General features: G+C 44.8%; 1 protein-coding gene across 4 annotated transcripts in view; it reads right to left on the bottom strand.

The window, feature by feature from the left end:
* MOB3C (MOB kinase activator 3C) overlaps window positions 1-19,218 on the bottom strand; it is a 33,525-nt gene extending 14,307 nt beyond the window's left edge. The window contains exons 1-2 of one of the 4 annotated variants that reach the window (XM_028733581.2): window positions 18,971-19,218; window positions 473-974 (exon numbers count right to left, since the gene is read on the bottom strand). In XM_028733581.2, the coding sequence (XP_028589414.1) occupies window positions 473-890 (418 nt within the window). In that variant the 5' untranslated portion in view covers window positions 891-974; window positions 18,971-19,218. Of the gene's footprint in view, window positions 1-472; window positions 975-13,658; window positions 13,737-13,787; window positions 14,349-18,970 lie in introns of those variants that run through there. The other 3 variants (XM_028733580.2, XM_077928765.1, XM_028733582.2) reach the window with 3 other exon arrangements.
* Window positions 19,219-23,397: the final 4,179 nt, after the last annotated feature.

The raw sequence follows: 23,397 nt of genomic DNA, 5'->3' as shown, positions 1-23,397 counted from the left end.
AGTAATGCAAAATGGATTAATCCGTTCCAGAGTTTTAAAAACAACCCCTAAAACAGAAACTTAACACAAATTTTACTATCTAAGGAGACCATTGATCCATAAATTGAAAGCAATAAACAATGTACTGCAGTCACACAATCAATCAATCAATCAATCAATCAGTAGCTGAACTGGGTTCCACACAGTCACAAAAACAAACAAAAAAGAGCCACAAAAACAAAAATGCAAAATAAATAGAGAAAAACAGACAGACCTCAGCTTAACACTCAAAATGGAAGTGTGGCACTCAAAATGGAGCATGTTCGGCTTCCAGAAAAAGTTTGCAAACCGGAACACTTACTTCTGGGTTTGCAGTGTTTGGGTTCCAAGTTGTTTGAGTACCAAGGTGTTTGAGAACCAAGGTACCACTGTATATTGAACTGGATGGACAAAGAGTCTGACCCTGAATATGCAGTACCCATTGCCTACTCACCTATCCTGGTAGGAAATATGTCCTCATTATTAATTAAGGTCTCAATCCAGTCCATCAGCATGCACATATACTGGGGTGCCGACAGTTTGGTGGGCCTCTTGTAGCGGTAGTCATCCTGCCACCGGTACTCATACTTGAGGCCACCCGACATGATGGGGCAGCTCTTCTCAGTACAGAATTCTGACATGGTCCCATAGATGAGATTTATCCTGTTGAAGAAGTCCACAAGGTGCACCGCGATCCAGTCGTTGATGTTCTCCCCTGGGGGAAGCTGGACCACAGCTTTCAGGTCGAGTCCCGATTTCAGAGAGGCTTGAGCTTTCTTGTGCAGCTCAAAACGCTGGGTCCCCGGCTCAAATTTCTTCCGGGGGCGGAAGGTTTTGTCTTTGTTGAAAACTTGCTTAAGGCACAAAGCCATTCTGGGCTGGAACCAGCCAGGGTGATGACAAGGAGGACCAGTCTTTCCAAAGGACAAAAATAAAAATAAAAATCAGGATGGTTCCTAAAAGATAAAATGGACACAAAGTTTTAAAGTCTGTTGTTTTACAATATACACCTTGGTTACAGTATTCAAAACTTCTATTGTTCCAGGCACATTTTGCAACAGTGAATTTCATTAATGCAAGCAGTTTCTAAGCTCTGGGCGCAGTACTGTGCTTAAGATTTCAGATTAAAACTTCAGAGTGGAAGGAAAGGAGGACCTTTTCCTGCCTCCCCACTTCCAGCTACTCTCTGAAGACTGGAGAAGAGACCCACTTAGGGTGAGCGGGTGAAAGACTAGACCATGTGAAAAATGAACATAATATTTTAGCTGTAGTTCATTCATTTTCAGCTTTGTATTCTTGTTATAAAAGTATGCACCCATAACCTAGGTTTAAGGTGCCATTTAGCTCCTAACTTTCATAACTCAGTTTCTAACACTGCTTAGTTAGGTCAGGTCTTCAATTCAGGCAAAAACAACCACCACCAGATGCATTCCGGAATAAATTTGCATCCTCACAAAAATGACCCACACCAGGTTTCAGAAACGTTTATGGGCCTCTGGACACATTTGCAAACTGGATTATGGGTATCACTCTCCCTCCCCTCCCCCCCCCCCACATAAACACACCACAGACAAGCCACTCAAAAAACCTATTCTATTTGATACAGCACACTGCTTCTTTCCAGCCCAATTTCAGTGTGTGCTCATGGACTGCACATTGGCAGCCCCTGGTCTACACAATCTCTCAGTGGCCACCATTTTGCCCATCTCTATCTCCCGTTTTCATCACTCTGGAAAAATGATTGGCAGAAGTGCTCTAGCCTGATGTAAAATCCTTCTAAAGGAATAATAAGGAAGGATGCCGTATAGATAACTTGCGGTCAACCATGGGCATTATTTATTTCATAAATGAGTTCCCATGAGGTATCAATTCACAATACGAACGTACATGCTTTATAACTCTGATGCTTGTTAAATGATCAAGCCCCAGTGCTATTGGCAACTCAGGCCATCAAGCCAAGCAGGTTGCACAACACCATTCTTAGTGAGACTTTCTGAAACTGTGCAGAGATTTAAAAATAAATAAAAATTCCAGCCATAGAAATGGCAAGGCAAACTATCGCTCAAGGGGCTACTGATGGGGTCAACATAAATATTGCAGTCCTTCTCATAAAATTCACACTTCTCCCAGATTCTCTGGGTTGTGTTTCTGAATCAAATATTTGCCCTCCCCAGCCCTTGCCTCACCAGAAACGGAATCCTTACTCTTCAGTGACTTGTGCTCCATGATGATTAGAGAATGAAAACTGGAAAATGCTCTTATTATTTCTATGCCATTGCCAAGAAGTTCTTTTAAAGAAGAAAAGAATATCAAAGTGACACCTCAAGGCATATTCTAAAAATACATCTGTCCTTCTGGAGGGAGGGGGGGCAGTTTCCTCAGCAGCTGGGCCATTTCCACCCCTAGAAGAAAACATTCCTTTTGCTTTGTCACTGGTGTGGCCGTTCAGTCCGCATCTACTGGGAATACAGATGTTTGGCAGTTCACATCGTTTTGTGGCTCTTGTTTCATAATGCTCCTTTTGCAGTGAAGGATATTTAAAAAGACCCTGGGGCTTCAGCTTCAAGTTCAATGGTGTCCCAGGGGAGGAAGCAAAAAAATTCTGAGCCATGGGAAGACTCTTAAGCATAAAGGCCAGCAGGCACTGCTTTTGTGCAGCTGCCATTCAGCTGTGAAGAAGCCACTACGCTTAGGCACACCACAGACTCCACGCTCAATATGATGCAGTACATGCCTAATACTGGCAGCATTGCACAGTCATCTGGGGGAAAGGATCCATCTCTTTTTTAAAAAAAATTACAGTTGTACCTTGGTTGTCAAATGGCTTGGCTCCCGAACAAATTGGCTGCCGAATGCCACAAACCCGGAAGTGAGTTTGTGAATGTTTTTTGGAAGCCGAACGTCCAGCGCAGCTTCTGATTGAGTACAGGAAGCTCCTGCAGCCAATCAGAAGCCGCGTCTTGGTTTTCGAACAGTTCCGGGAGTCGAACGGACTCCCAGAATGGATTAAGTTTGACAAGCAAGGTACCACTGTATTTGAGACAAGTATCAAAACACACAGAAGTTGAAACATACACTCTGCGGGTTGTATCTAACAAAGCTGTACAACAGAACTTCCCCTCCCTTTTCCCTCTTCACAACACCGCAGGTCCTCAAAGAAAGTACCACATGGGGCACGGAGTATGGAACTAGCTCCCACCAGAGGCCATGATGGCCAGCAACATGGATGGCTTTAACACAGAATTAGATAAAATCATGGAGGACAAGGCTACTGACCCTGAAGGCTAAGTTCTACTTCCACTGTTTCTGAATGCCAGTTGCTGATAACTGCAGGAGGGGGAGAATGCAGTTGTGAACGGGTCTTGCTGGCTGGCTGCTCATGAACATCTGCTTCAGTGCTGTGACAACACGATGCTGGACGAGGTGCCTTACTGGCCTGAACCAGCAAGCTCTTCTTAAATCAGCTCTGGGGGTCCTCCTCAGCCCTCTGGAGCAGATTTGGTGTGTGAAGGAGGGAAGGGGGAAGGAGAGGAATTTCCACTGTTCAATTGGATGCCGTTCTGCTCATGCAATTACTTCGTTGAATTCATCCCTATATAAAAGCCACCTTCCTGTAAGATCAAACCCATCTACAACAGACCGAAAAATTATTCCTTGTATCGGGGTTTAACCATTCAACTAGTGTCACAGAGTTCTTTATAAAAACAACTACTGGGCTCCATTTTTCGCCAATGCCTTCAAATGCATTTGAAGGTTTATGGAACACTGTCCATTTGACTAATAGAAGTACATTCCATAATTTCCCCCACCATTCTGGTTTCGGAGGTACCACCACTCAGGACTCCTCTTGTGATCATATGTTGACAACCATCTGCAAGCTGTTAATCTTAGGTTTCCCTTTAAAAATAATAACAGAGGCCTGATGCTTTCCTGGCTGCTATCCATAGATCATTTGAAGGGAAAGCCATTTCAGCACGTAGACACTGTTTACGATGTGCGTGTGTTATGTATCTTGTACCTGAGGGATAAGCCTCTCCTCAAGTTCTGTCATTCCGCAGAAGATTTTCATTGTGTTTCAGTAACAAAACTTCAGGTCCTCTTCAGTTCAGGCATTATCTTGTGCACGCAGATCTGCATCCAGCACATCAGCACAGCGGAGAGCTGTCAAGCATCAGCTAAGGCATTTATCTGGGGGAAGCACATGGGCCTCAAACACTTGCTTCCCTGCCGCTGCTTCAAGACTGTTCTTCATTCTGTGCACATTTCGAACACTATTTTTAGCATTGTTTTGGTGGGGAAATAAGTTCTGCATTCCCACAGTCAATAAAGTCAGTAAAGACAAAAGTTATCTAGGATACTTTCGCAAGCTGCTTTTAAAGAATGCAAAGCTTTTGTAAGCAGTAGTGGTGCTTCACACAAGACACTGTTCTCACATTAAGGGTAGGGAAACTGTGACCCTCCAGATATTTAAGTCCAGAGTCTAAAATTAACTTAACTTGCACTCCTATATGCTACTTCAAAACAGAATGTGGTAGAAAGGGTGATCCTGGACACAGTCTACAGCTACTTGAGGCTCTGTCAAAGAGCTGCAAGACAAAATGAGCTTGTCCTCTCGGTCCTGCCTTTTCAGGTTTGCTTCCCGGCCAGCCAAGTGCTGGATGACAATTTGGTCCTGTCATATAACACTATGGCTACCAAACCTGGAATGTTTTGCTTTGGAAGCTGATAATCATGATGCCAGCACCAAATCTTTATACTCCCAAAATCTCCACATTTACTGTTTCCCCAAAAAAGAAGCAATATCTTTACTCTAAATCCTCAACTGACTCGAGTTAAGCCTCTACTCCCTCATTAAAATGCCACTAGAGCCTTCAAAGTGTATATTATACACATGCACAGTACAACATATGTTTTCAGAAAGACACAAATTTAATGGAACTTGGACAGAGAAATCCTATACTTAGGTCCTGCTGTGTCCTGCTTCTGAAAGGAATTTGATTGGCCACTGTGGATACAGGATCTGGTCTGATCCAGCAGGCTATTCTTATGCTCTTAGATGTGCCCCTACTATGGTGTGATAATAGCCACTGTATCCAATGTGTTCTCAGTACGAGAGGCGGGAAATACAAAACCAGAAAATACAAAGAAGAAAAATGTAAAAATGACCATGGGATATCTTGTGTTCTGCTAGCACAGTGGGGTTTCTGGCAGATTCTGAAGCCCTTCAAGTGTCTTGGGTCTATATTTGTACCCTAAATGCGTCATTTTGGTGCATTCATTAAGCACTTACTACTATACAATACTAGCCTTTTTTAAAAAAAAGTCACTTGGAAATTTCTCCTTTGATCTTTTCTGCAGCTGCCAGATAATGAGAATGTATTTAAGAATAAAAATATATTCTCATGTGGGGTGGACAATGCAGCCAGCTGAGCACTTTGAAAACCCCAACATCTGAAGACTGAATCGCACAATTGATTTCCTTCCCACTTTGTAACAATCTCTGCAATCCTTCATGCTGAGGGCCAGAACAGATGCGAGATGTGTGGAGGTGGTTGTTTTCTAAAAGAGAAACTTTAAAGCATCCATTGGAGGCTCTGGTATTGACCAGAACAATGACTCTGGGAGTGCTTAACCCCTTCTGTGCTTTCAAAGCTGTTTTTAACCCCACTGGGGAGAAATCCAGTTACATGAACTCAACTTTATTGTTAAAGGTACCAGTGTGCTTTTGAATCATGAGTTGCTGTGTAAAGAGCCATTGTCGTCTGTCTTGCTATTCTGTGATGGGGTCTGAGTGCAACTAATATTGTTCCCTTCCACACTGACTCTCCACCAACTGAGTCAATACAGTTCAAAGCGAAGATAGCTTGCTTGATTGTGTACTTTCTTGTTCTGAGACCAGCAACCACAGTAAACAGAGGTACCATAGTTACATATAGCCCATACATTTTAAGATTCTCTGACTGGGCCTTAGGTAAAGGTAAAGGTACCCCTGCCCGTACGGGCCAGTCTTGACAGACTCTGGGGTTGTGTGCCCATCTCACTTAAGAGGCCAGGGGCCAGCGCTGTCCGGAGACACTTCCGGGTCACGTGGCCAGCGTGACAAAGCTGCATCTGGCGAGCCAGCGCAGCACACGGAAACGCCGTTTACCTTCCCGCTTGTAAGCGGTCCCTATTTATCTACTTGCACCCGGGGGTGCTTTCGAACTGCTAGGTTGGCAGGCACTGGGACCGAGCAATGGGAGCGCACCCCGCCGCAGGGATTCGAACCGCCGACCTTTCAATCGGCAAGCTCTAGGCGCTGAGGCTTTTACCCACAGCGCCACCCACGTCCCTAGCGCCACCCGCGTCCCTGACTGGGCCTTAGCGCTCCTGTAAATCTTAGAGTTGTGCGCCAGCTCCATACACCACACGTGTCTCCATCCAGGCAGGCAAGAAGCATTATCAGAGCTCAATAACATTTTCCAAGAAGGCATAGGGCTGTGGCCTGAGGAGAGTTCAGAGGGCCAAAGAGAGGCATTTCTCATATTGATACATGTCACATCCCCTAAAATTCCAAGCCATTACAGTCCACACAAGGTAGCTGAACTCCATTGCCTTTCATGCTGCCCAAATGTGGCCCTCCAAGCAGTGTTCGAAATGCGCCAGGCGCATTTTGCACCTGGTTATCAGCCAATTGCAACCGAGTGAAGATGCCTGAGTACCAGGATGCCCCTGATGGCTCCACCATCTGGAGGTGTATGCCTGGGGACCCTTGGATCTTGACTGTTTTCACACACTAGCAACACATCCTGTAGAATTTATCCCCTGTATTTTATCTGCACACCAGAATGAACTTCAGTAACCAAAAAGCTGTATTGAAAAATACGACTTTCAAGCCATGTGCCTCCAAAACAGCAACGAGGCATTCCATTTTGGCAACTGTAACCCTGGTTTAATAATAATATTATTATTATAATATAATAATTTATTATTTATACTCCACCCATCTGGCTAGGTTTCCCCAGCCACTCTGGGCGGCTTCCAACAAAATATTAAAATACAGTAGTCCATCAAACATTAAAAGCTTCCCTAAACAGGGTTGCCTTCAGATGTCTTCTAAAAATCTGGTAGTTGTTGTTCACTTTGACATCTGGTGGGAGGGCGTTCCACAGGGTGGGTGCCACTACCGAGAAGGCCCTTTGCCTGGTTCCCTGTAACTAGGCTTGTCGCAGTGAGGGAACCACCAGAAGGCCCTCGGTGCTGGACCTCCATGTCCGGGTAGAATGATGGGGGTGGAGAACCTCCTTAAAGAGCCATTTGGTGCTTAGCTTATATATCTGAATTTCTAACCCTGCCTCCAACCCAATTTCAGATGAACTGTGCCTTACAGCTGAAGCTAGAAGTGAAACCAGGGCATTGGCTGTCAAGAGCCATGATCAGAGAGCAGGAAGAGGCAGACTCAGTAGTTGTCTCAGAACTGAGCCTCTGGCTAGCAGGACACTCATCTCCATAGCTGCACTGCAGACGGAGAGCCACAGATGCCTGTGATTCACTTCCCCTTCCTCTCTGAAACCTCCATGCCCAGGGCCAACTCTTCCACGTTAACTGTCCACTTCCCCTGCAATTTCTCAGATGCACACTCTCAATCCCCTTTCCAGTCATCACTGTAACATTCCAAATTCTGCAGAAAGTAGAAGTAGATTAACTCTTTGAATGAGTAGCTGTAAGTACCGTAAGTCGTTCAGCCTTCAGTGGAGCTTACTTCCTGGTAAATGTGACTAGGAGCACTGTCTTAGAATGGCAGGCCCAGATAAAATTAGGCACACTCATCAAATTTCACTATTCATCAGAATACTTCAGAGTACTTCAGAACACAGCCAGTCAGACGATTCTTCCATCTAGCTCAGGATTGTCTCAATCAGTGACAGACAACATCTAGATGTTGTTTGACTATAGAACACCCATCATCTCTCCTGGGGCTGAAGGAAGTTGTAGAGCAACAACCTCTGGAGGCTACTACATTGCGTAACCCTGGTCTGCACGGACTGGCAGTGTCTCTCAAGGGTTTTAGAGAAGGTGTGTTTTTGTTGTTGTTTTTTGGTATCTGGAGATTCCAGACAGGGCTGACTCTGGGCTGTATAGTGCCCAATTGTGGCACTTGTGGCATGGTTCTGTTCTACAGCCAGCCTGTAGGACCTAAAGACCTATCACTTGGCTTCCGTATCACAGAGGTGGACAAACCATGTTGCTCCCAGCAAGTCTGAATTCACAAGGTCAGTAAAGAAGGCTGTCAATCAGTAAAGCTGGACCACTCTGGACCATGCTTTGACAGCCCCCATCTCCTTAACATTGAAAAACCAATTGCTTCATTTGCTACCCCAACACACGCAAAAAAGGTGTTACTTGGTATAATAACAATTGATTAATGTTAATAAAATTTCAATATGAGTATGCATTTAAGCAATACCAGATAGTTTCCTACAATTCTAGACATCTAAAAGTATAAAATACTGGGGAACTTGAATTCATCTTTGCCATCTGATGAAGCAAGAATAATGATTAATAGGATGTAATCATATCAGACTACTAATTGTAATGATATACGGAGTTGGTATAGTCAAGGCCCATGCATACCTGTGTGGAATGCATACCAGGCATCCATTTTAATCGTTAGGATTTGCCTTGTACTTGAACCCCAAAGCAGGATGGGAGCACACAGCAAAAAACGAGTATACCCATACAGTATGGTGTAAAAACAATTTGAAACCTGTTTGGGGCACTGCAGTTAGTCTGTAGTAAAACAAGTTGAGACATTAAGATTGGGCTACTTTCAGCACAAGATACTGGGGTAAATGATAGACTGCTAATCTGATGGGTGATTCCCATCTCCTGACCTTATCCTTGACTTTATCAAGTATTTTAATATTTGCATATAGACTGAAGAAAATGCCCCCAGTGCCTATGGCAAGCTGCTGTTGAGAAACTGGCTCTGCCTTCACTTTATCTGCCAGGCAGATAGCAGCACATTGTTCATGGTCACTGCACTGCACATCCATCTCTTTTACAGACATTTGCTGAGGTGTGCACTTTATCTAGTTCACAAGTCTTATGTGCAGCTCTCCCTTCCATAAACATCTGGCTGACATGGGAGCATTAGATGGATTTTTATAGATTCCGGGCAAGCGGATTAAGGGCAGAATTCACACAGCCATCTTTTATCATACACCAAATTCCATCTAATTGGACTGAGTAAAAAACTGCTAATACAAGTGAGCTGCAATGGTTTTCTTCTCACGTTAATTCTGTTCCCATGAATAGAGAAAAGGCATGTCAAATGATAAAAGCTTATCGCTTGGTAACTGCTCCCTTAAGAAGAACAGGCCTTCTATGTAATCAGGAATGGTAAGGCTAGGAGAAGGTCCATAGCTCAGTGATAAAACATCTGCTTTGCATGCCAAAGGTCCCAGGTTCAATCCCTGGCATCTCCAGGTAAAGTTGGGAAAGACTCTTAGTCTGAAACCCTGGAGAGCCACTGCCAGCCTGTGTCGGCAATACTGAACTAGATAGGCCAATGGTCCAACTCAGTATTAGATTCCTATGCTCCTTGAGGCTTCTAATTGTTATATCAGTTACAGATCTTAAATTCTCAGTTCTTCTCTGGTTGGACAGCATAGGGTTTGTCTCTGTTTCAAGTTGCAGTTTCCTTTCATTTCTAAGTGTCAGGAGCCAAAGTCAGGGGCAGATCAGCAATAAAATATCCGGTGTCAATGAAGTTAATTCTTTATCCAAAGAAACCAGAACAGCGCAGGTCTAGTGATCACAGCTACTCTTCCCAGTAGGTCTTGGCCCAGTGAGGCAGTTGTGAGGACTGAAGGTTCCCACTCTCTAATGCTCCTCTCCTGGTTCCTTCCCCAACAGCCTAAGACTCCTTCATCTTGACTCTCTTTGCTCCGTCCTCTTAATCTCTATGTGTGTTCTGGGAGACCAGGGGAGAGGGGAGCTGGCCCCAGCAGAAGAGTGAGATTCCCTGGCTTCTTTGGTAGCCTGCCTCCACTCTGCCTCTGCTTCCACCTCTGAGTCTGGGCTGCTCTCTGCTACAGCCTCTTCCTGCTCACTAAACCCTGTTACTTCTTCAGCTTCTGACACCTACTCCTCCCAATCTGCTCCCTCTTCACCCTCTGCCTGCTCATTGACATCGCACCACCAATCCCCTGGTTCTGAGCCTTCTTCTCCTGGGAAGGCTCAGATCACTCTTCTGCATCCAGCCAGTCCATGGAACTCAGTTAAAAATCCCTAAGACATGGGGAAGAGTTACCAGAGATGGTGTTTTGTGGCACCAACCCCCCCCCCCCACCAATGTCCTCTTGGTGTATTGTTTGACAAATTGCCTGCTATGATTCTGAATCAAAGTTTGATTCAGACTACATTTGACTACAAACACTGACTGCAAACCAAAGTTTATTACAGTTTCCAATGCCAGACTTGTACTTTGGATGGCAAATGTGAACTCTTACAACAATACATAACTGCTTGGCTATAGGTTTGTGAGTGTGTGTTCAGCAGCAGTAAATCAGAAAGAAATCCAAATATTCTCCCCCAAGACCAGAATTTAGAGGCCTAATCTTTATTTAACTATGTCAGAATTGGTCCCCCCCCCTTTCTTTTCTGCAACCTGCCTTTGATAATATGGGAATGTGAAATCTTAACAGGGATTACTTTTCCAAAACTTAATAGTACCACAGCACTCTGTGTCCAATCTAAACTGCCAGGTTTCACACTGGACACCACAGTTTGGGTAGTGGTTCGCTACCTGTGAGACATCCCAAAGCAATTTACAATATAATGGCATATATAAAACCAGTTTTTAAAAACTGCATATGTAAAAACAGTTTTTAAAATTATAAATATAAAAACAGTTGGAAGCAACAGCACACACACAAAATCAATTCAAATCCAAAACAGAAAGCAACTGGGATATAGATTTTAGAAGGCTTGTTGGAAGATTAATGCCTTTAGCAGTAAAGGTCTAAGGCATGAAAGATTCCAGAAGATAAATATCAAGTCCTAAGAGCATAATATCAAATAGAGTTGCTGATCAAATACTGTCCAGTTCCAAAGATCAAACGACATCTGTGGAATACTGAGCTCCAAAAAGTTCTCAGATAACATCAGCTATTTAATACGACTACAAGTTAACTATTCTGATATTTAAATATCAATTGCCAATGGCTGTCAAATGTTGAAACTGACTATTCTATACAGAAATAAAATATATTAACACTGAATATTTAGCACATCTTCAATATAAATATTGACAAATGAGGATGTAGCAGAGGATTGAGGGATTCCAAGTGTTCCCCTGAACTCTTATTAATTAATTTTGTATACTGCCCTTCACCTGAAGATCACAGGGCAGTTCAGAACTATTCATGATGTAAAACTCACTCTCAAGCATTTGCTTTCCAGAGACCACCTTTTCAGCTATCTAAATATTATGGAAAATTCCAGAGTTTGGTCCAAGGAAATGGCTGTAAAAAGTGGTCATTGGCTGGTGTGTGTGTGTGTGTGTGTGTGTGTGTGTGTGTGTGTGTGTGTGTAGGGAGAAAAACAGAGACATAGAGAGATTGCAGAGTATAGGCCAGTCTACTTGCCTGACAGGAAGTCTTGAAAAAGGAACTGCAGGAAAATGCAGTTATTCATGGCAAAGAGCAAAGCTGCGAGAGAGCCTCACAGCAAATGGACAGAGAGTGTTGAAAACACCTTTGTCGTGGCCTTCATGTTTGGATTTGGCTCCCAGATGGTTCTGACACTGGAACTAAGGCGGAGCTGTTCACAATCAGCTGTCCTGGGAAAACTTGGTTTCATGTGTGCTTTCCCTAACAAGCAAATAGCAGCTTTGGGTTATCAGCAGGAAAATGACAAGGGGGGTGGCACTGAAGTCCCCTTTCCTCCCCAGTGTAACAGCTCTAAGACAGTTGGATGGTGTCTTGTACACTTCCTTCCGCCAAGCTGATGCCAAAAGTATTGCTCTGCTTTCCAATGGACCACATCAGTGAGGCTGGGGGGGGGGAGGTGTCTTCTCATTCAGGTAGCCCATGACCTCCATGCACACTGCCCAGGCTTGCACCCTAAATAGGTCACTTCGGTGCTAGTAACTCAGCAAAAACAACACAGGAGGCAGCAGTTGTGAGTTACTGGTCTTTGCAGCTACTGCAGGCGCTGTGATTCTCCAGAGGGTTGACTTGAGCCCCAAAGCTGCACTCTATTTTTTCTGAAAACAGACAGATGCCAACAGCGGGCTCTGATTCCTCAATAGTAAGAAATTCTGCACATGACCAGAGGCACTGTTATGGTAAGTCTTAGACACAGTATACAAAAAAGATTCAGGGATTGAGCCCTGGCATACAGGAGCAGTAGGTCAGCGAAAGGTAGAAGAACCTTTGCTAGGATAGATTTTTGCCACCTTCACCAGCCTCACAATTATGGGGACCAGGGAAGAGGTGAACAAAGGCACGCACAACGCACCTCCCCTCCCAGGTGTGGCCTACTTTTGCTTTTCCCAACCTGATGCCCTCAAGATGTTGTTGGACTACACTTGCCACCCCTGATTATTGGCCACGCTGACTGGGGCTGATGGGAACTGTAGTGTGAAACATCTGGTTGGCACCAGGTTAGGGAAGACCGTTTGAAGTGTCTGCTGCAGCACTTTAGCAAATTCACGACATTCCTGAAGCCTGAACTGGCAGTGTTACAGGGGCCACATAATACCCACTCTGAATTTGTAAGAACTTGATATTTTAGTGGGGCAGCAGCAACACTATTCATATCAGGCAGGTGCCTTTGCTGAATTCTTTCGGGCTGCTGATAAAAACATTTTTGTTTAGACAAGCCTGCCAGCTGTTTAGAGAATAACTTTCTTATTGTTAACTTTTAAATTATTGCAGTTACTTTTCCTTACTGATAATTTTATTATATTAACTTTTTAGTTTTGTTTTGAAATCAAGCAGTGTACATATAACTTGCAAACATTAAACTTGTGTGCGTTCAGCTTCATGCACTTGGATAAATATATGGAGGCAAAAAGAGGACAGACATTGGGGGGGGGGGCTTTGGCAATCCCACCCACCTAATGTGTTTTGACTAAGCACGATTTTGGCTTTATGCACTATCTCTGGAACCTAACCCTGACATAAGTTGAGAGTTGCCTGCATAAATTCCATGAAATAAAATAATTAAAAGAAAACCTTGAGAATAGTGACTGGCGATTAAGAAATTATAAATTCAGGGGGCACACAGTCACAGCGTGCCATCTCAGCCAGCCTATTCTCTGCCTCAAACACAGAGGCACCAGTTCTCAGTCCGCACAATTACGCGCTGATTCAGCCCGTCTACCTACCAGGATGGTCGGGCACTGCGCTCTCCCGTTTCCTTGGTGCCGTTGCCAAGCGGCAACTGGCAGGCCTCCAGCGCCAACAAGCCCCCCCCCCCCCAGCCCGCCCCGCCCGGCATAGCGCTGACAAACTCGCTCCTGGATGTTTTCTGCTCCATAAAACCGCTCTGCTCCCATTTGTTTCTCTCGCCAGCAACCAGCTCCTCCGGCAGCCGCGCGCCTCTCTTGCAAATATTTGCAAACGCCTTCTCGAGCCATTTCCCCCACTCACCGGGGTTGAAAAGTTCAGAAACTCCAGGGCTGCGAAAGGTTCCAAGAGAGAGGCTTGGCCTGGAGCTTTGCCACGCGCCGATCAAACTTCTTTGTGAAACGGGGCAGAGGGGGAGGGAGAGATACTCACCGCCTCCTGCGCAGCCGAGCCGAAGAAAAGTTGCTTTCCTCTGGAGCCAAGGAGAAGGACCCCTGCCGCCCTCCTTAAAAGTGCCCGCGGCTTACCAAGAGCGCTGCAGTGAAGGATCCCACGCAAGGAACCTTGGCTGGAGGAGTTTTCATTAAAGAAACTTCGGGGCTTTTTCTCTCTCCGCGTTAGTGATGTCACATCCTGACGGTGTCCATAGAAGAGTACAGCTGTCCTTGCAAGCAGCAGCGTGCCAACCCTTTCTTTCAGCCTCCCGGGCTACGCCTCCCTAACTAACTCCGGGAGTGGGGGCTGCTACTCGCTCTCCCTCTCTCTGAGTGCAATCAAAACTTTTTCTTTTCTTTTTCTTTCTTTTTACTTTTCTCCATTTTCTCTCCCCCTTATCCTTTCTTTCTCTTTCTTTTTCTCCTTTTTTTCTTCTTTCTCCCCGCCCCCCTTCTTGGCTCCCGATTAAACGGGAGTTTTAGGTCCCATGAAAATTCCCCGTAGCCAAAGATTGGGGGTGGGGGGAACGCCGCAGCGTAATTCAGATTTCTGCCCTGACTCCTCCTTCACAAGTGCCAGCCCAAGAGAATGAATTTAGCCTTCCTTGGACACTCGAGAAATAGCCAGTGTTATCTGGCAGCCAAAGAAAGCAAATAAATGACCCCAGTCCAAGTTTTCCTGCCATCTCAGGAGACAAGAGCATTCCTTGCAAGGCGGGGTTGGGGGAGAGAATCATGTGGAGGAGTTGGCAAAAGGCATGTGCTGAGCTCACTGGCTGTGCAGGCATTTAAAATGCAGCTAAGTCACTCTTTTCACAATTTGAACTACAGCTGGTTTTGGAGGAAATGCAGTATTTCATAAGATGCAACAGAAGAGATATGAATTACAGCTAACAGTGTGTGCACACCACTTCCCAAAGGAGTAGCAGGAGCGCACTGGATTCAGAGTCCATGGCACTTTGGACACAGCCACCGATAACAGAGTGAAGGATTGAGGATATGCACGAATTTGTCACATATAAAAGTGACTTTGATTCTCCCTTGTGATGCTTCTGTGCACGCTCATATAGTTTAAATATAGAAAGGTGCTGCTGTGTACAGTAGTCAGACAACTGGCATTCTGAAGTATGCTACCTCTAACCATGGAGGAAGAGTACAGCCACCATGTCTAGTAGCCACAGATAGCCTTATCCATGAATTTGTCTAATCTAATCTAAGTTGGTGGCCGTCACTGAAAGCAAGTTCCACAGTTTTAGTCTGCTCTATGTGAAGAAGCTAAAGGTAAAGGTAAATGACCCCTGGACGGTTAAGTCCAGTCAAAGGTGACTATGGGGTTGTGGCACTCATCTTGCTTTCAGGCCGAGGAAGCTGGCGTTTGTCCACAGACAGCTTTCCAGGTCATGTGGCCAGCATGACTAAACTGCTTCTGGCGCAACAGAACACCATGATGGAATCCAGAGTGCATGGAAACACTGTTTACCTTTTGCCACAGCGGTAACTATTTACTTGCATTGGTGTGCTCTCAAACTGCTAGGTTGGCAGGAGTTGGGACAGAGCAAAGGGAGCTCACCCGTCACGGGATTTGAATTGCTGACCTTCTGATCGGAAAGCACAAGAGGCTCAGTGGTTTCTCAGTCCTGAATGCTCCAACATTCCATTTCATTGGATGTCCACAGAGTCTAGTGTTAGGAGAGGAGAAAAATGTACCCCCACCCACTTTATCAACACTGTGCATAATTTTATACACTTCTATCATGTCTCCACTTGCTTGCTTTTAATTTAAAATTTAATTTAATTTAAAAAGTGCCAAATGCTGCAACCGACAATGCTGAACTATACTGTTGTTGGACTACAACTCCCATCATCCCATTGGTCATGTTGGCTGGCACTGGAAGGAGATAGAGCCCAGAGGGATTCAGGTTCCCCATCCCTGGGCAACACAGAGTGTCAGCTGCTCCTCACTTCAGACGGGAGTGAATCCTAGTTTGTCTTGGAAGTGTCAAAGACTGAAGTTGGGGCCTTCTGCATCCAAAGCAGGTGTCCTACAACTCTGCTACAGCCCTTTCCTTCATATGGAACAAAACGTCCAAAAATCAAATGCACATTCTACACAAAATGAGGTTGCGTGTGAAAATAAGACACACCAGCGACTTGCAACTAGTATTCCTCTAAAATATTATTCCTTTGAGTATTCCTTTGAGCTGTCTTTCATTAGGTGTGTTCAGCTTGAAAGGACTGTGACACCAGGGACTTGTATGTGTGAATGAGGATGGAGCTGGTCCACCCCTCTTTATCATAATGCATGCTACAACCCATGCCATGTATGGAGTGATCACACTGCAGCACACATTGTGTTGTAGAACATGCTACCACAAAGCAAAGGAAAGAGCCTTGTGGTCACTCCCAGGCATTCTACTCATTGAGCATTTATCCTGAAGAGCTTGCACAAAGTTTACAGGGAGGTTACACAGTGTTAGCTGTTTGCCGAGCATTCATTCTGAATTGCTATATTATTTGTTTGCAGAGAGGTGCTATGGCATTGGACTGGGCAATTGTTATCTCCTAATTTCCAAGGCCTTTCTCCATCACTTTCCTTACTGTCAAAAGTCTGGTTTTGTTTTGCTTTTGTTGTTTGGAGGTTTTATTGTGCAAGAGCTCCAAGTCCACTTTAACTGCGCAACCTGAATTTACAGGGATGTAACCGGATCCCACTTACAAAAGAGTGGCAGCCTGGAAGCATCTTTAGCCAAGCAACACCTGTGTGCCTTTCAGTGCCAAACTACAAATTCCTTAACTTAAACTACTCCCAAATGCATTCACCGCCTGCCCCTATAAAAAAATCAGCTGAACAGGACAGTGAACAGGGAGTGATGGAGGACTTAGACTGGGGCTCGAGTGCAGAGGAAAGGAAAGCCCAATCCTTGTCTCCATACCCAAGCCTTGTACCAAATCCCCACCCATCAGGAGTTCCAATCCCAGAACTCCAATGAAATGTGTGGTTTGACCCTAAGCATGCCTGACTCTGCTCTGAGCCATCAGGACTGCAGAGAGAGCATAGCCCTAATTTCTGCCACAGGGTTTCTCTACACACTTAGGTATTGTGGATTACAAGTGGGACCTGCAACAAAACGTTGCTGTGTGGGGTGCTCCTGTTCTTGTTTCCAGCCATCCAGTCATGCCCTCTTCCAGGACACTCCATTCCACTCCCCCTCAACAGAGCACGCTCAGTCCTCATCTTCATACCTAACTTGTTTCGTCTTTTGAGTCCATTAAGAGATGCAAATCAGGCCTATTGAAAGCAGTCGGCCAACTCATGCACTGGCCAAGGTCCCTAGGAGCTCAGAAGAGCCCAGCGCTGACCTGACCCAATCATTTTGCCACCCAGCCATTGGGACCCAGGCTGGCCATTTTAGTGGGAGGTGGGCTTTACTTTGCATTCTTACTAAGTCTTTTGGTAGTGGCTTCCCCAGGGAGATGGCCTTGGAGTCTTCCTTTTTATTTTTTATTTCATTTTTTATTTTTATTGCCTGCTTTTTCTTGCCGAAGGCAACTCAAAGCAACCTAGCTTACCCCATAAATTTTCCCGCAGCTCATTTGTGTTTGTAGCAAAAATGAGATCAGGAGGTGCAATTGGATGTACAGATAAATCTAATCAACAGAAATATGGCTGTGCCCCTCCCCCCCCCCGGCCAAATGAATTCTTTTTTCTTGTTTGTATCCTTAGTTTGACTTTATCTCCAGTGCAGTCAGGCAGAAGCAACAGCCGTATTCGTAACATGCTGTTTATTTGTATCAGAACTCAATGTCCTGTCTGACCCCAACACCCCAATGTTTGGCCTGAAAACACTGCAAAGGGTACAAAAGCAGTCTTGCTTTGTGACTAGCTTGAAAGGAAGCCTGATATGATTTTGATATTTCTTTGAAAATCATGTACTTTGAAAAACCACAAGCGACACATGGTGAGGAAGAGTGACTTGGATCCGGTGTTTACAAGAAGAATGCCCTTGATACTGAAAAGGATACTGGGAACCACAACCAAAAGCGCAAATAAATCTGAAACCTCTACTAACAATAACTTTGGAGAGACAATCAGGAATCAGGAGCTGTCATCTGGCCGGCAACAGGAGAAATAAGTATGCTTGAATTCTTGCATGGCAGCCTTCAGATATTTGAAGACAGCTATCACACCTCCCCTTAAACTTCCCTTCTCCAAGCTAAACATACCCAGCTTTTTCAGTTGGTCCTCAGGATTCGGTTCCCAGACTACACCCTCGTCTAAATCCTCCCTAGTTTGTCCAAACCTTTCTTAATATGTGGCTTCCACAACTAAACACACTACTCCAGCACAGATCAGGTGGACAGGTTACATTTGTACACATTTAACATAGCTAAACACGCAATAGTCAAGAAGAGAGAACTGCTACAATCTGGAGCAATCCTATGCATATTTGCTAGGAATAAAGTCCCACTGATAAAGCTGCAATAAGTCCCATGAAAACACAACGCTGCTGACTTCAGAGTAAACATGCACAGGATCACTTCCTGCATGATACTTTTTCTGCATGGGGAATCCTGTCGAGCGTTCCTCTTGGAGAATCTGTGTGCAAAATGTGCACTCTGACAGACATGAAAATTACATGGATATCTCCTGCTCTGCGGTTTCCAAACCCTTGTACTGCAGTAAAATAATAATGATGATGATGATGATGATGATGATGATGATGATGCCCCCATTCCCCATGGTGCATACAAGTTTTGTGCAAGGCTTTTCCTACAATCATGTAGCAAAAAAATACATCCTCTACAAAGAGAACCTGAAGCAGCAAAAGCAGAGGAAAATCCCACTGGCTTAAGGCAGTCGGTGAATGAAAACAAAGAGGAAAGATCTGGTTTCATATCTCCCTGCCCTCTCGCTCTAGTCAGAGGCCCCATGTACCTGTAGCAAGTTTGCCATCCCACCCCCACCCCGGTCCGTGCCAAATCTGTACAGAGGCGAAGAAGGTGTCTTTTCTCACTAGCCGCCATAATAGCCTCTCCGGTGCAAAGTGGGCAAGGCAGAACACTCTTATAAGTTTTCCCCATTACAACCAAACTGAACAGTGACAAACATTTCCTCTTAGGCCGACGTGAAGCAGATAAACAACCAAGCAGTACAAAAAGGACAAAAAACTACAAACCTACCAGTGAAAAGATCCCCCACACTTTCCTTTGCATTCCAGCACAGCACAGGGCTGACTCCTGATCTTGCAGATCAAGCAATTTGAGAGGCAGGAGGAGGAAGAAACCTAGAGGAAGGTTGAGTATTCTTCACTTCCTTGAGGCACTGGTGAGCTTGTGGGGGAAGGGATGTTGACAGTCCCACTTGGCTCATCTGCTGTTCTGCATCGTGCTAACATGCTGTTCCCACCTCCAAGAGGTCTCGTCTCGGGCGAGATCTTCAGCTTGATGCCCACCAGCAGAGCTTACAAAGACAATTTGTACTATCTGAGCATTTATTCCGAAATCTCCTTGGAACTAATAAACTAATGTGTCACTGTGTGTTATATTTACTTAGCTACTTTACCGTATTTACAGATCTCCAGATAACAAAGTCATCTGGATGTCTTACAATGGCAAGTAGCACAATAAAATTCAGCAGAGAGTAAAGTCAACAAAGCAGCAACAAAGTATCTCTGAAAGACCAAGACTCAAATAGTTTTAAAGGTTAAATGCCCAATCCATGAGTAGGCAAACTAAGGCCCGGGGGCCGGATCCAGCCCAATCGCCTTCTAAATCCAGCCCGGTTCAGGAATCAGTGTGTTTTTACATGAGTAGAATGTGTCCTTTTATTTAAAATGCATCTCTGGGTTATTTGTGGGGCCTGCCTGGTGTTTTTACATGAGTAGAATGTGTGCTTTTATTTGTGGGGCATAGGAATTGGTTCATTTCCCCCCAAAAAATATAGTCAAGCCCCCCACAAAGTCTGAGGGACAGTGGACTGGCCCCCTGCTGAAAAAGTTTGCTGACCCCTGGGTCTAATCTTCTTTGAAGGTGTGATGGGGCCATAGGATTTTGTGTATCTGTCTTCACCAGCAGAGGAGGAACTCTGCTCATCCTGGCTTTTCTCCCATTCCCTTAGCATGTCCCTGGAACGTGGGAGGGGAGTATGCTGGTCCCGGACCTTACCATATTGATTCTCCTTCCTATTGGGGTCAATGGGGATGAAAATCCTTTTTGACAAAAAAAAACAAACAAACCAAAACTGGGGAGGGGGGGGGTTCATCTTACTGGCACAAGCATGACACATCTTTGGATTGGGTGGTTTCTCTGCCACAACCATTCCTCCCTCCCATCCAACCCCGTAGGATTTCTCTGCAAACCTTTAAAAGGTCTTCACCAGGCACTGGAAAGAGTGCAAAGTGGGTGCCATGTGAACATCTCTAGAGAGTGTGTTCAACCCAATGTGCCCCACTTGGCTGGGACACTGAGAGAAGATCTTCTGGCTTCACAGTGAAATGAATACATGTTTGATATCAGCACATAACACTGAAATGGCTTATCTACATAAGACTGATCCGATATGCAGAAGCCTGTTTTCCTATGGGTGGGCAGACGTCTAGCTGCTCATTCTCCAGAATCAGAACTTGCTGCCTCTACCATATGTCTGGATGCACCCCCTGAAGGACCTCCAAGAGTAGAGTACTGATCTGTCTGTCCTGTTCCCCCCCCCCCCAGACAGCTGATGCAATACGGACAATCTGCCCAGGAGACTCCTGGAAAAGATCCTGCATATTATACAAGCTGCTGAAAGCAAGAATTGGAAAGCGACTGAATCACATTGCCAAGATTGAGCAAACTGAGAGAAGTATTACTCATAGGTTCCTGTAACATTGTGCATATGGGGGAAACGACAAAGGACAATGATAAGTCACAAAGGACACCTGTGAGCAAAGTCCATCAGGTTCACCTGCATTCCAGAGAAAATACTTTGCTCTGAAGCAGGACTGGTCTGGCTGTTTCTGGATGTGCAGGCATGGGGTGCATCAGCATGACTTACAGATTTTAGGATTGACTACTGCAGGAGCAGGGAACTTTTACCCCCCCCCCCCACTGGGTGAATGTCAGCGGGGCAGAGGTGAGTAACCTTCCATCCAACTTCCCTCCTCCTTTCTCCTTTCCAGCTCTCTAACTCCTTCCCTAGGCTCCTTTCTCACCTGCTAGGGTTCTACATCCCTGCTTACCTCCCATTGGGAATCCCACTGAGGAAAGAGGACAAGACTTTTAATCTCAGGGTTGTGGGTTCAAGCCCCACACTGGGTGAAATATTGCTGCATTTCAGGGGGCTGGACTAGATGACCCCTGTGGTCCCTTCCAACTCTACAGCGCAATGATTCAAAAGCAGGGAGCCAAGTGGGGAGTTTGTCATATAAAGGAGAAAGCTACTGCTTCCCAAGGATGTTCAGCAATGGAAAGCAGCCCATCCGGGTAACAGGGCTCCATTGTAATATATAGTCTTGTATAAGGCAAAATTTGTTTAGGTGCCAATCAGGGATGTCTCAGGAAATGGGCACTCTATCCAGGGCTGTCCTTGGGCCTGGTTCAGAAGCTCCAGCTGAGGCAGAATGTGGAGGCCAGGCTGTTGATGGGGCCATGGGGCCAATAACATGTGATGCCATTGTTAAAACATCTGCACGGGCTGCCCATCTGCTACCCAGCCAGGTTCAAGGCCCTTGTGTTAATTTACAAAGCCCTGAACAATGAAATCTAGGGTACAGTGGTACCTCGGCTTACATACGCTTCGGGTTACATACGCTTCAGGTTACAGACTCTGCTAACCCAGAAATAGTGCTTCAGGTTAAGCACTTTGCTTCAGGATGAGAACAGAAATTGTGCTCCAGCAGCGCAGCAGCAGCAGGAGGCCCCATTAGCTAAAGTGGTGCTTCAGGTTAAGAACAGTTTCAGGTTAAGTACGGACCTCCGGAACAAATTAAGTACTTAACCTGAGGTACCACTGTATTTAGGGATCTCCTAAATGCTTATATTCCAACTCAGTCACTGAGATCATCTGCACAAGTAACGTTGCTTACCCCTCCAAGCTGGTGAGGCTCATCTGACAGCAACAAGAAACCAAGCCTTTAGTGTCAGCCACCCAGTCCTGTGTAATGCTCTGCCAACAGAAATTCAGCAGATGCCTTTTGTTTCAACCTTCAAATACCTGCTTATGTAGGTAATTAAGAAAATATCCTTCCATAATGCTCTCCAGCTTTGAATGCTTACTTTTTTTAAAAAATGAAACCATAATGGACCCTGTTTAGCTTTGCAAACGTGCTAGCAGTTTTATTGTGGCATCACTGGTATATAGACAGTGTTTTAAACTGCTTTGATATTGTTTACGATATAATGGTACACACACACACACACACACACATAGCCTTGTTCTACTTCCTAACTGACAGAAACTCAACTACCCAAGTTTGTTATTACAAGTTAATCTGCCATCAATAAACAACAAGAATAAAAGTGGCACCAACCAGAACAGTAACTGGCTGAAAGCCAACACACAGTTGATTAGCAGACTTTGAAGCTGCTATTAATAGATCTCTACAGGATATACCCAATATGCAAAGTTTTAGGGGAAGTCAAGTTATAGAATCAACAATGGATAGATTGTCTGCTAGCAAAGTTCGGCAGAAAAAATGTGTGAGAAAAAGTTCCAGACTTCGAACTGTTTAAATAGGATCTTGGGAAGAAGAATGAGTTTCTAAAGGTTTAGGAAGTAATTAATAACTTAGGACACAAATACTTATCAAACATTTCCTCTCCATTTTTTATAAAATCTAATAGCAAATAATGTTCAACTCTAGGTTGGTCACCTTTACGCTTTTGTTCAGGAAGCTTATTTAGCATAATTTCAATGATGCATAAATACCTGGTTACTAGTTAAAAGAAAATTAGTTAAAAGTTCTAGAAGGAAATGGCAGATGGATGTAATATATGATCTTAAGGCTAATCATGCCAGATAAATGAGATCAAGTTTTGAGACTAGTGTCAGAGGGAAGCACAGCTGGATATTTTCAAACCCCCAAACTGAGTTTCACTGGAAAATTTGATGCAATACCACAACAGAAATAACTTTTCTTACATTATTCTTATTCATCATGTATATAGTACATTCAGTGAGCATGGTGCTCTACTGAGGTGACATGATGCCCTCAAGGTATTTCGGACTACATATCCCATAATCCATGTTGGCTGAGGCTGAGAGGAGCTGTAGTCCAGAACACAGGGAGGGCACCATGTTGCCTGCCCCTGCTCTACCAAGTACAAGAGGACTGGTCCCTGTTTCAGTCTGAAATTCAACACATGTAAAACAATAAAGGAAGGGGGTGGCAGAGGTAAACAGGGAAAGCAACATGCAATTAAATTTCAGTTGTGTGTGCTTAGCCTTAATTACAGGTCTAGCTGCAGAAGGGAATGGAAACAAAGACGTTTCGTCAAGGGCTTCATAGATAAGATGGGTTTTGAAGGAAGACAGCTGGCATCTCAAATGTGTTCTAGGAGACAGCACCAAGCCTACAGGGCAGTGAAGGGAAAAGGGCAAAACCTCCTGAGGTCCTCAGTATTGATGT

Source organism: Podarcis muralis, chromosome 5 (assembly GCF_964188315.1).
Source record: "Podarcis muralis chromosome 5, rPodMur119.hap1.1, whole genome shotgun sequence".
NCBI lineage: Eukaryota > Metazoa > Chordata > Lepidosauria > Squamata > Lacertidae > Podarcis > Podarcis muralis.
The sequence above is the reverse complement of the archived record's forward strand: the minus strand, read 5'-3'. Positions and strand labels throughout refer to the sequence as shown.